Source organism: Salvelinus fontinalis, chromosome 30 (genome assembly GCF_029448725.1).
Source record: "Salvelinus fontinalis isolate EN_2023a chromosome 30, ASM2944872v1, whole genome shotgun sequence".
Lineage (NCBI taxonomy): Eukaryota > Metazoa > Chordata > Actinopteri > Salmoniformes > Salmonidae > Salvelinus > Salvelinus fontinalis.
The window spans coordinates 22,571,299-22,583,421 of NC_074694.1; the positions used below are offsets into that span (position 1 = coordinate 22,571,299).

The 12,123-nt window shown below is 45.7% G+C and overlaps 1 protein-coding gene across 7 annotated transcripts in view; it reads right to left on the minus strand.

Annotated features, from left to right (window-relative positions):
- arfgef3 (ARFGEF family member 3) overlaps window positions 1-12,123 on the minus strand; it is a 44,921-nt gene that overhangs the window by 27,371 nt on the left and 5,427 nt on the right. For all 7 annotated transcript variants that reach the window (XR_008755306.1, XR_008755304.1, XR_008755305.1 and 4 more), the window contains exons 5-15: window positions 11,154-11,222; window positions 5,061-5,174; window positions 4,656-4,701; window positions 3,863-3,947; window positions 3,443-3,547; window positions 2,867-3,197; window positions 2,567-2,679; window positions 1,401-2,377; window positions 1,053-1,219; window positions 679-844; window positions 410-517 (exon numbers count right to left, since the gene is read on the minus strand). Coding sequence is in view for 4 of the 7 variants with exons in the window: in XM_055890041.1 (XP_055746016.1) it covers window positions 410-517; window positions 679-844; window positions 1,053-1,219; window positions 1,401-2,377; window positions 2,567-2,679; window positions 2,867-3,197; window positions 3,443-3,547; window positions 3,863-3,947; window positions 4,656-4,701; window positions 5,061-5,174; window positions 11,154-11,222 (2,281 nt within the window). In the remaining 3 variants the exon portion in view is untranslated. The remainder of the gene's footprint in view (window positions 1-409; window positions 518-678; window positions 845-1,052; window positions 1,220-1,400; window positions 2,378-2,566; window positions 2,680-2,866; window positions 3,198-3,442; window positions 3,548-3,862; window positions 3,948-4,655; window positions 4,702-5,060; window positions 5,175-11,153; window positions 11,223-12,123) is intronic.

Sequence of the window (12,123 nt, forward strand, 5' to 3'; positions counted from 1 at the left end):
GCATCTAGGCCAGCGTTTCCCAAACTTGCCCCTCTTGACCCCAAGGGGTGCACATTTTGGTTTTTGCCCTAACACTCCACAGCTATTTCAAATGATCAAAGTTTGATGATTAGTTGATTATTTGAATCAGCTGTGTAGTGCACCCCTTGGAATCCCAAGGACCCGAGTTTGGGAAACCCTGATCTAGGCACATGTATGCAACCCCAGAGACCAGGGTTCAGTCCCTGTCTCCACCCTTCCCACTGTCTCCTCCTAATCTATCTCCCCCCGATGTTTGAATAAAGCAAAAAAAATACACACTACAATATGCCTAAATATCGAAGCAAAATAGTCAAACTGCCTTGGCAAAGCGACTCAGAAAGGACAGCTGGGGGTACCTGGTGGTGTCAGTACCTGGGGGTGTCAGTACCTGCCATGAGGGTGTCACTGCCACTCTTGTCACAGCTGAAGGGGGACTGTGTGTTGGCCTTACGGATCAGCTGACCTCCGATGGCACTACTGCCCAGCCCATCGATGTCTGACCAGAGACAGACAGAGGACACAACGTGATGAGAGCCGTCATAAAAACATAGCAGAACACTTCAAAGACCCAAAGGAGCATTATGTTAATATTTATATGTTGACATATAAAGAATCATCATAAATAAAACAGTGTGGGAGAGCTGTGTCCCATCCTACCAGTTAGCATGGTGATGAGGGGTAAGGAGTGTTCCTCTGGTGAGCCCCAGTAGCCAGCCTCCCCCAGCAAGTTCCTGTCCAGAACCTGGAGGTAGAGCTCCTCGATCCAGGCCTGAGACAGCACCACCAGCACCCCACTGCTCTGGATGAGACGAACAAACTCTTTCTGCAGCAGGAGAGAGAATTCAATGGGGATACCGTGAGGCCTGGTGGGATCGTTTTAAAATATATAAACCGCATAAACAAAATAATTGGCTACAGTACTATATCATGTTCAGCTGATCACAACACTTGTCTTCAGGCTTCCTCTCTACCATACACAGGGGATGTCAGCATTAGTGCGCCAACACATTTACTCCACAACCACCACTCACCAGGCTGACCAGTACAGGCATGGGCCTCCTGCGGTAGTAGTCCTGGCAGCAGAGTTTGAGGCTGAGGAGCAAGGCGTAGTAGGAGACCAGGTAAAGGCCGTCAGCGTTCATCAGGGCCTGACAGTTCAGGTTCTCACTGCCCTCATAGCCTGGTGAATGGATGCCACCTGGGAGAGAGGGTCAGATACAGGGTCAAATAGAAACCATTGATGAAACTAGGACAATTAAGCCAATTATCTTACCTCGTATCCCCATAAGCCTTAAAATACACGGATATCTGATGTTATCTCACTTCCTCTCTTCATTGTCTCATGCCATCTCCCTTAATCTCCTCTCTGTATCGCTTACCCGCCTGTAGGCCAGAGCAGAATGTGGAGGAGAAGTTCTGCAGGGACGTGTCCACGTCTGTCGTGCTGTGCATCCCCAGCAGGCGAGGCAGCAGGCCGGCCAGAGACTGGACAAAGAGCCGGGCGCTCTGCTGGTCAGCCTCCTGGTTCTTCAGTAGCTTCAGGGAAAGGGCTGCTGTCCTCAGGGAGCGATGACCGGGACAATCCCTGGGTGTCTGCTCCTCGTCAGCCAGAGAGCAGTTATCAGAGCCCATGTCTGACACATCCGAGCGGCCCGAGTCCTTCTCCGCCGCCATGGAGTACTGGTCACATGAATCAAACTCAGTGCGCGACATCTCCCCCTCATCCACACTGAAGTTGCTCTCGCTGTAGCGCGAGCCGTGAGGGTGCGCCCGGGCATCCACGGACAGGAAGTTAGTGATGTCGGGGTAGACCAGCGCGTGGCTGCGCTGCACCACGTCTGGGGGTCCTCCGGGCTCGGCGCCTGGCTCCCTCACACAGGGGCGTAGCTCAGGGTCAGCGTCTGGCCCGCAGGAGGAAGGCGAAGGCAGCCGGGGTTCTTCACCACACTCCTGCCCCTCTGGAGTGGTCTGTCCCAGCTCCCCATCCAGAGTGGTCTGTCCCAGCTCCCCATCCAGAGTGGTCTTGCCCGTATCTGTGGTGACGCTGATGCTGATGTCAGGGCTGCGCTCCGTGGCGGAGGTGGCAGAGGGCTCAGAGGGAGCGTGCTCAGACGAGAGGACGTGGCGCTGCCAGCGGAAGTCCGCCTCATTGATCTCCATGGACTCCCGCGTGGATTCTGCCCCCTCTTTCAGCTCGTCCAATCGGCGCAGCAGCATGCGGGCCTGTTCTGACTGTAGGCCACGCCCATGACTCAACTCATCCAGAGCTCCCAGGAGGGCACAGGCACACGCCACTGAGGAGTAACAGGCCTCGATGCCCCCCTTCATACAGGCCTCTGTCATGCCATCCATCACCCTGTAGGCACACACAAACACATCATAAACACTATGTACCAGTTTACAACAGTACTACTTCCTTTTCACTATAGTACATGATGTATGGGTTACAGGCTTATACAGCAGGTAGATGCATATATTTGGGTTCACAAGGTTATACCGGTAAAGGTTATACCGGTAAATAAAATAAGAGAATGTGGGTCCTCACAATTTGAGCAGGTCCAGGTGAGACTTCCTCTTGGAGAATGACCTTTTCCTAGACTCAGGCTCTATAACACAGGGACCAGCCAGGTCAAACAAGCGCTGAGGACTTCCCAGAATCTACAAAACGCATACAAAGACACTTTGGTTCATTTTTGTTCATTGCATCCCTTCTGCAACACTCAAACTGGTTCTGTCGATAAAGCAGCAACATTCCACTGTCTAATTCAATTGATTGCTCTATAAACATTATGTTAGGGGATTTGAGGTGACTGGTGAACAGTGAGGAGTCTGGGGCTCTGACCACCTCCTTCATGATCTTGATGGCCTCCACACGGTGCTGTGGGGGGGGATAGAGCAGGATGCGGTGGTACAGCGACTGCAGAACAGGCTTCATGGACTCCACACAGCCCACCAGGCGCACCAGCTCAGCAGCCACGTAGCAGATGGTCCGCACTACGGGGCCGATCATGGCCGGGGTGGTGGAGGAGCAGCCGGATCCCCGGCCCTGGTCAGACACACCACCTAGAGAGGGGTCTGGATCCTGACACCCCCCTCCGTGGCCGTGGGCCGAGGTGATGGTCTTGTCGTTCACAGGGTTTCCCATGATCACCACCAACGACGGACAAAGTTGCTTCCTGAGAGCAAGGGACAAGACATGTCACATGTTTTATGTAGACAGATAATATGGTAACACTTTACTTGAAGGAGCATACTTTATGAAGTGCTCATGTTCTGCTTATGAATGTGCCATGTATGTATTATGAAGACCGTATATAGGGTCCCCTCAAGATAAGAAATCAGACTGATAAGGAGGCAGGTATTCAGACAGGGAAGCGTGACTGTCAGTATACTGTATGTGTCAGCCACAGCCAGGCCTTACCAGATCAGGTCTGTGAAGCCTCTGTTCAGGTGCATGGTGGGAGGACAGCTGCTGAGCATGGACAGGATACACTCTAGGTAGAGCAGCTGGAGCAGCTGGTTCTCACTGTGAAAACAAACAGGCCATTAGTCTGAGTCTCAGGCTTTTATCCCAAATTGCACCCTATTCCCTATGGGTGCTGGTCAATAGTGCACTATGAATGGAATGGCATTTGGGATGCAGCCTCAGTGTCTCACCTTAATAAAAGCCAAGCAAGAAACATCTCTATAAAACAATGCTGTAAAACTGAATCATGCTTTGTAGAGGTGACCTTTAAAACAGCTAGCAGGGTAGACAAGGTGGGAGGAATGATGTGTTCTCCGGATGAGAGAAAAACATACAGTTCAGGGCTATAAACTCTACATAAAGAATCATTCTTACTGGTCAACCCCCTCTAGCTTCTCGCAGAAGACGGTTATCACAGTCACAACGTCATCACACAGGGACTGTGCAGTGGGAGACACATCTAAAAACATACAGGCCAACAACCATTACCTAGACATCACACTCAGGAGAACAAATGCAACTGATAATATACCTTATATATAGGTTAACTATGTTAAATACTTAAGCATTTGAGGTGCGATTCCAAGCTTGGCATTTGAACTTTTGGGAACATTGGAGCTACCGTCCTCTAGATTGTCACTCCAACCCTCATCTAGCCCACCTGATTCTAATAATTATCTAGTTGATAAGCTGAATCAGGTTAGTTACAACTAGGGTTGGAGCAAAAACCTATAGGAGAATAGCTCCCCAGGAACAGAGTTGGAGAGCCCTGCTGTACAGTATGGTGCAAGGAAGAAATGCGTTTTTTCCTTTATAGTGATTCCAAGTTTGGCGTTTGAACTTTTGGGACTATTCCATTGGGTGCATTGTCCAGGGCAAACTAAATGAAACGCAGCTCTGTTTGACAAATGCATTTGACCCAGGTCTGACAGAACAGTTGAACCACAAGACACAATGCATCAACCCCTCGTAAGTCTCATCTCTCACACTTTTAGACGTGGACTCGAGGTATGAATCACCCAGCCTTGCAGTAAAAGACGTGTGATGTCTAAACAACCTGTAATCACTGCTTCATAAAAAGGGACATTATAGTCCCTGTGGAGGTATATTCCACCTGGCATGCGAAGGGCAGTGAAGGCTTTTGCTATATAACAGGGCTATAAAGTACCTCTGCGCTGGTGTGCGGGCACTGGTGGGTCTTCTCCATCCACTCCCTGCAGAGACCCACAAGACAATAGTATAGAATTTCAGACACTGTATGGTGGCTTCAATTCATCTATGATTATGCATGCAATGCATTCCCATGCATATTCAAAGAGTTTGTGATCTTATTAGTGATTCTTATAATCACAGCAGTACAACAGTCTGCCAAAATGTATAGAACACAGTACTGTATTTTATGTAGCCATTTTATGAGGTGATTACAAGCTCTCGTATGAGCTCTCAAGTGTGAAATGAAGATGTGCCTCACTCTAGAACCCCTCCCCTCCCCACCCAACCTATATTCATTCAATTTGCTTCTAGTCTGAGTGGGTGATAATGTAAGAGGTCAAAGGTGCCTGGGGTGGCTGACCTGTCTGTGTCTGAGCTGCAGGGCGAGGTCCCCCAGGATCTGGCTGAGGGTGGCCCTCACGGCCGTGTTTATGCTGCGCTGGTGACAGCTGGACATGTACGTCTCGATACACACCTAGAAAACAGGAAACACACATTACAACATAGCAGGGGGCTTACCGTTACACCCAACGACTATAAATGAAGGTAAAACCTCTTTCAAGAAAAAGCTAGCTGACTGAAGAAAATCTGACCTCAGGAGCGAATGAAAATGTAATCTTTAAAACAACACTGTGCGTGCCTCCCGGGTGGCGCAGTGGTCTAATGCACTGCATCGCAGTGCTAGCTGTGCCACCAGAGACTCTGGGTTCGAGCCCAGGCTCTGTCGCAGCCGGCCGCGACCGAGAGGTCCACGGGGCGACGCACAATTGGCCTAGCGTCGTCCGGGTTAGGGAGGGTTTGGCCGGTAGGGATATCCTTGTCTCATCGCGCACTAGCGACTCCTGTGGCGGGCCGGGTGCAGTGCACGCTGACCAGGTTGCCAGGTGTACGGTGTTTCCTCCGACACATTGGTGCGGCTGGCTTCCGGGTTGGATGCGCGTTGTGTTAAGAAGCAGTGCGGCTTGGTTGGGTTTCGGAGGACGCATGGCTCTCGACCTTCGTCTCTCCTGAGCCCGTACGGAAGTTGTAGCGATAAGACAGTAACTACTAACAATTGGATACCATGAAATTGGGGAGAAAAAGGGGGTAAAATGTATTAATTTTTTTATAAAAATGTGCGATAGCCAAATTGAATTAAAGCAAGTGAGATGCCAAGCCCTAAGGAGACAGTATAGGACATAATTGCTTTCCGTCACTTCACACTTTTCATTTCTTCCCACTCTATATAAATCAGTATATAAATCTACATGACATCCCAGTGGCTAATTGAATTATGACCGCCTCTGAAAGCTGGTCTCTGTGGCATACGGAGGTTGACACTAGGGCTGGGAATTGCTAGGGACCTTAAGATACGATGTTATCACAATACTTTGGTGCCAATATTATATGCATTGTGATTCTCACGATTCTATACTGTATGTATAGAGATTCGATGTTCCAAACATGTTGATCACCATATGTCTGCTGAAGAGGAACAAGAGAGCCAGGAGAAAAATAGTTTTGATAAGTACTGAAAACTAATTGGCTCCCTATTTAAAAAGAAGATGGAGAACCAGCTATGAAGGAAAAATACTGGAGTTTTGGTACAGGTACAGCTAACAAGCGCAAACATAATATTGCAATATTGTCAATATGATATATCGTCAAAAATAATATCCCGATATGTAACTGTATAAATGTTTCCCCCATCACTAGATGACACACAGCTAGAGGCCCAGCAAATAAAACTGGAACTTTCTCTAAACCCTCTCCTCTAGTACAATAAAAGTAGGTGTCACCATTCAGAGTAGTTATCCGGCAGGTGAGATAGAACAGAGTGGAAAAGTGTTCTGTCTCATCGTTCACACCTTATCTGCTGGATCCAATCTAAAATAAGACTCCCAGTCGCTCTGGTAATTAACATGCAGATTAAAATGTGAAAGGCAACTGCATTACTTACGTTTCTGTTAACCAAGAGTAATCGTTGTGCATTTGTAATCCATCCTGAGCAGTGATTCATGGTATGAATCAACTATACGACTAAAATAAGACTTTAATAGCTTGGTCAGTCCAATTATGAGATGACCGCCTAGACCAATGACTATATAAATGAAGTGACCAGACCAGTTCAGCGGGGCTCCAGGTACTGAGGTCAAAGGTCAGAAGGCAACTTCAGTTCCTTAAATCTGATTCCAAATATCAACTCTGTTGTTCTCTAAAAAGAAACATCTTTCTTTGGGGTACTGTATCTTGAAGTATAGTCATAGTCAAGGTCACATCTCAAGGAGTGTGTTGACACTAAGAAAAGTGATGATCCCAAAGATATGCATCTGTTAGTTCTGTGTATAACAAATACATGAAACATGCGTCACTCTTTGAATCCTGGTCAACCTGACCCCAGACCAGTAGATCTGATAATAAAAGACAACATATTTTTGCTAGGGATGTTAGGTACAATATAGGATGAATCACAATAATTGTTTTCTAAAATAATAATTGCTTGACAAAAATGTAATGCTATGGCAATCCTGGCGATATGTAACAATCCTTTGCAAGAACTGTTGCCATTATTAAGCATATTAATTATTAATGATGGAATATTAAAAAAACGAATATACTGTCGTGGCCAAAAGTTTGGAGAATGACACAAATAATAATTTTCACAAAGTCTGCTGCTTCAGTGTCTTTAGATATTTTTGTCAGATGTTACTATGGAATACTGAAGTATAATTACAAGCATTTCATAAGTGTCAAAGGCTTTTATTGACAATTACATGAAGTTGATGCAAAGAGTCAATATTTGCAGTTTTGACCCTTCTTTTTCAAGACCTCTGCAATCCGCCCTGGCATGCTGTCAACTAACTTCTGGGCAACATCCTGACTGATGGCAGCCCAGTCTTGCATAATCAATGCTTGGAGTTTGTGGGTTTTTGTTTGTCCACCCGCCTCTTGAGGATTGACCACAAGTTCTCAATGGGATTAAGGTCTGGGGAGTTTCCTGGCATGGACCCAAAATATCTATGTTTTGTTCCCCGAGCCACTTAGTTATCACTTTTGCCTTATGTCAAGGTGCTCCATCATGCTGAAAAAGGCATTGTTCGTCACCAAACTGTTCCTGGATGCTTGGTACCATTCTTAATTCATGGCTGTGTTCTTAGGCAAAATTGTGAGTGAGCCCAGCCCCTCGGTTGAGAAGCAACCCCACACATGAATGGTCTCAGTATGCTTTACTGTTGGCATGACACAGGACTGATGGTAGCACTCACCTTGTCTTCTCTGGATGCCCCAAACAATCGAAAAGGGGATTCATCAGAGAAAATGACTTTACCCCAGTCCTCAGCAGTCCAATCACTGTACCTTTTGCAGAATATCAGTCTGTCCCTGATGTTTTTCCTGGAGAGAAGTGGCTTCTTTGCTGCCCTTCTTGACACCAGGCCATCCTCCAAAAGTCTTCATCTCACTGTGCGTGCAGATGCACTCACACCTGCCTGCTGCCATTCCTGAGCAAGCTCTGTACTGGTGGTGCCCCGATCCCGCAGCTGAATCAACTTTAGGAGACGGTCCTGGCGCTTGCTGGACTTTCTTGGGCGCCCTGAAGCCTTCTTTACAACAATTGAACTGCTCTCCTTCAAGTTCTTGATGCTCCGATAAATGGTTGATTTAGGTGCAATCTTACTGGCAGAAATATCCTTGCTGGTGAAGCCCTTTTTGTGCAAAGCAATAATGACGGCACGTGTTTCCTTGCAGGTAACCATGGCTGACAGAGGAAGGACAATGATTCCAAGCACCACCCTCCTTTTGAATCTTCCAGTCTGTTAATCGAACTCAATCAGCATGACAGAGTGATCTCCAGCCTTGTTCTCGTTGACACTCACACCTGTGTTAACGAGAGAATCACTGACATGTCAGCTGGTCCTTTTGTGGCAGGGCTGAAATGCAGTGGAAATGTTTTTGGGGGGACTCAATTTGCATGGCAAAGAGGGACATTGCAATTAATCTGATCACTCTTCATACCATTTGAGTATATGCAAATTGCCATCATACAAACTGAGGCAGCATACTTTGTGAAAATTAATATTTGTGTCATTATCTATCTATATATATATATATATACACACACACATACACACAAAAATAAAAATTGTTGAAAGAAAAGCACATTATTTGTCCATTAAAATAACATCAAGTTGATCAGAAATACAGTGTAGACATTGTTAATGTTGTAAATGCCTATTGTAGCTGGAAACGGCTGATTTATGGAATATCTACATAAGCGTACAGAGGCCCATTATTAGCAACCATCACTCCTATGTTCCAATGGCACGTTGTGTTAGCTAATCCAAGTTTGTCATTTTAAAAGGCTAATTGATCATTAGAAAACCTTTTTCCAATTATGTTAGCACAGCTGAAAACTGTTGTGCTGATTAAAGAAGCAATAAAACTGGTCTTCTTTAGACTAGTTGAGTATTTGGAGCATCAGCACTTCTGGGTTTGATTACAGGCTCAAAATGGCCAGAAACAAAAATCTTTCTTCTGAAACTCGTCAGTCTATTCTTGTTCTGAGAAATGAAGGCTATTCCATGCGAGAAATTGCCAAGAAACTGAAGATCTCGTACAACGCTGTGTACTACTCCCTTCACAGAACAGCGCAAACTGTCTCTAACAAGAATAGAAAGAGTGGGAGGCCCCGGTGCACAACTGAGCAAGAGGACAAGTACATTAGTGTCTCTAGTTTGAGAAAGAGATGCCTCACAAGTCCTCAAATGGCAGCTTCATTAAATAGTACCTGCAAAACACCAGTCTCAACGTCAACAGTGAAGTGGCGACTCCGGGATGCTGGCCTTCTAGGCAGAGTTGCAAAAAAAAGCCATATCTCAGACTGGCCAATAAAAAGAAAAGATTAAGATGGGCAAAAGAACAGACACTGGACAGAGGAACTCTGCCTAGAAGGCCAGCATCCCGGATTCGCCTCTTCACTGTTGACGTTGAGGCTGGTGTTTTGTGGGTACTATTGATGCAGACAATTACATTGATGGAGCTACAATATTAAAGCTGATCTATCCCCTAAAAAATTTATTTTAAAATGCAGAAAAAAAAAAAGACAACTCTCGCTATTTCTCCCTCCTGCCTGGTGCTGACGTAGTGGAAAGACCACTTCAGACATCAGTGGCCTTTAATGTCATGTTTCCATGCCAACGAGATTAGAGGAGGAAAGAGCACCTTGTTTGACCTGGTTTGTTAAGGTTACAGAGAGGAATTAGTAAGAGACATTCAAGGTCCTCTGTCTGTGTCTGTACCAGGGATGAGGAAGAGCGGGGCATGGACCATCTCTGTAAAACGTCAGCAAAGAGATGGATGAGAAATAGTATTCACCCACAGAACACATTAAAATGTATCTCAAAATAATCATGATAATTTAGTTTTTACCTGTAGACATTCTAATGTGTTAGGAAAGAATGGGATGTATAAGTTATATGCATCTTAACATGCAGGGTTAAAGAGGGTAATCTCTATTAAAATTAAAACCCTCAGGGTAAACATGATTTTACACCTTCTGTTCCCGGTGCCAGATTGACAGAGCAGGAGCATACATTACATCCAGGGCTGCATTAGGTCCAGTTATTTATGAGCGGCTGTTAACAGTACAAGAGCAGAGTTAACACGTCCGCATACAGATTCGGTTTGCTGCTAGCAGAACTCGGCTAGGCGAAGCGACCGTCTGTGCTCTCATACTCCCGAAAGACCCTCACTTGAAAAACTAGAAAAAAGCGTACATTTTACTGTTGTTTGTCCCTCTCGAGCCAACATAGTCAGAAACACTTCCTCAAAATAGTCTGAATTAATAAGATAAATCAAGAAATGCGTAATGAATGTGTTTTTTTCCGAGGAGGTCTTAGTCTTTATATCTAGCTAATGTTTTGTGCAGTATTTCTCAAGTGAAAATAATTGCTTGAAAACTAGTAGTCTCTCGTTGAATGACAACAAGCACTTCATGTTCCCACTCACTCATAATACATTAGATTACCATGACTGACTACCATAAACGTCGGACACGTAGCAGCAACACAGAAATTCACCTTTGTGATGGATGGTCCTCGTTAGGCTGTTCCTAGCAGTAGCAGGGAGTTGATGCTACTGAGATGGTGTTTTGTGACATATTATGTCAAGAGTCAGCCTTAAATCAGCAGCCTGGCGCAAGGCTGAACAGATACAGACCAGACCTGGGTCCAAACACTATTGGGTTTCTTTCAAATTACTGTAAGTATTTGACTGAGCTTGTCTGGAGTGTCAGGGGGGGCGGGGGTTGCACTTTGGGACTATTCCATTTCTGTAGGTAAGCTCAGGTGCAGCTAAAGTGTTTGAAAGAGAATCAATACTATCCAGATCTGAAATAGACTGCAACATCCAGCAGGTTGACACTGGCTCCCTGTCCTCCCTTTGCATATCAGTGATACCTCCGTCAGGCTAGGCTTACCTCAGCAATCCTCAGGATGGAGTCTCCGTTGATCTCAAAGGTGGAGGAGTACGTGATGCAGAGAAGGACCTGTAGGGCAAGGAGACAAAGGCTTGTAAAACACCCATCGAAATGAACAGGGAAAGAAGATTGGGGACAGCTGCATAAAGGCCAGGCTCTCAGAGATAATCATCTCCACCAGGGAACATAAACTCTGTATAGAACAAACACAATGCCTTGTGTGACTGGAGAAAAGTCCTGTGGCACTGCTGTCAAAACAGACAGCATCACTTCAAATACTCTGCATAGCACAGAGTTTAAAATACATTTAGCTAGAAGTATATAGTTACTGTCTCTTTTGACAAAAGTGCTGTTTTTGCATGGCCATATCTGGGATGAAGGAACAATAGGGTCTCAGGTAAGTGTGGAGCAGAAGACAAATGACATGGTTACCCATGGTTACCCAGAGTAGTCTTACAGGCAGAATGAACACTGCACTGATCTTATAGTAATAACTCTGTGGACACTAGAGACATGAGGTGCAGTCCACTTACAGCTATTAGTAAAGTAGGCAGTAAAATAATCTACAGTTTTAAAAAAGTACAAGTGGCATGATCATGAGAGCCACAAAAGCAAACCACAAGTAATCAATACAGTACTGTGAATTGGTGTGCACATGGCAAAGACGACCTTTCACTGTTCTCACATTTTGAACAACTTTGGCCAGATTTACTACACCAGCAAGTGTTTGCATCAGTTCAAAAATGTCCCCCAATTGAACATGTTGAAGTCCATTCAGTTACATCTTGCTGTGTGACATGATTTACTGGATGCCCCATTCTGAGTTGGCTCTGTGCCCAGTACTGTATGATGCAGAGAGAAGGGTATGGTGGAGCATAATTACTGTAGAGTGATTTGTGGCAAACTGAGACCGCACGTACTGTATCCATGAGTACAACTGACTTGCAACAAGCCAGGTGATGGTCCTGGC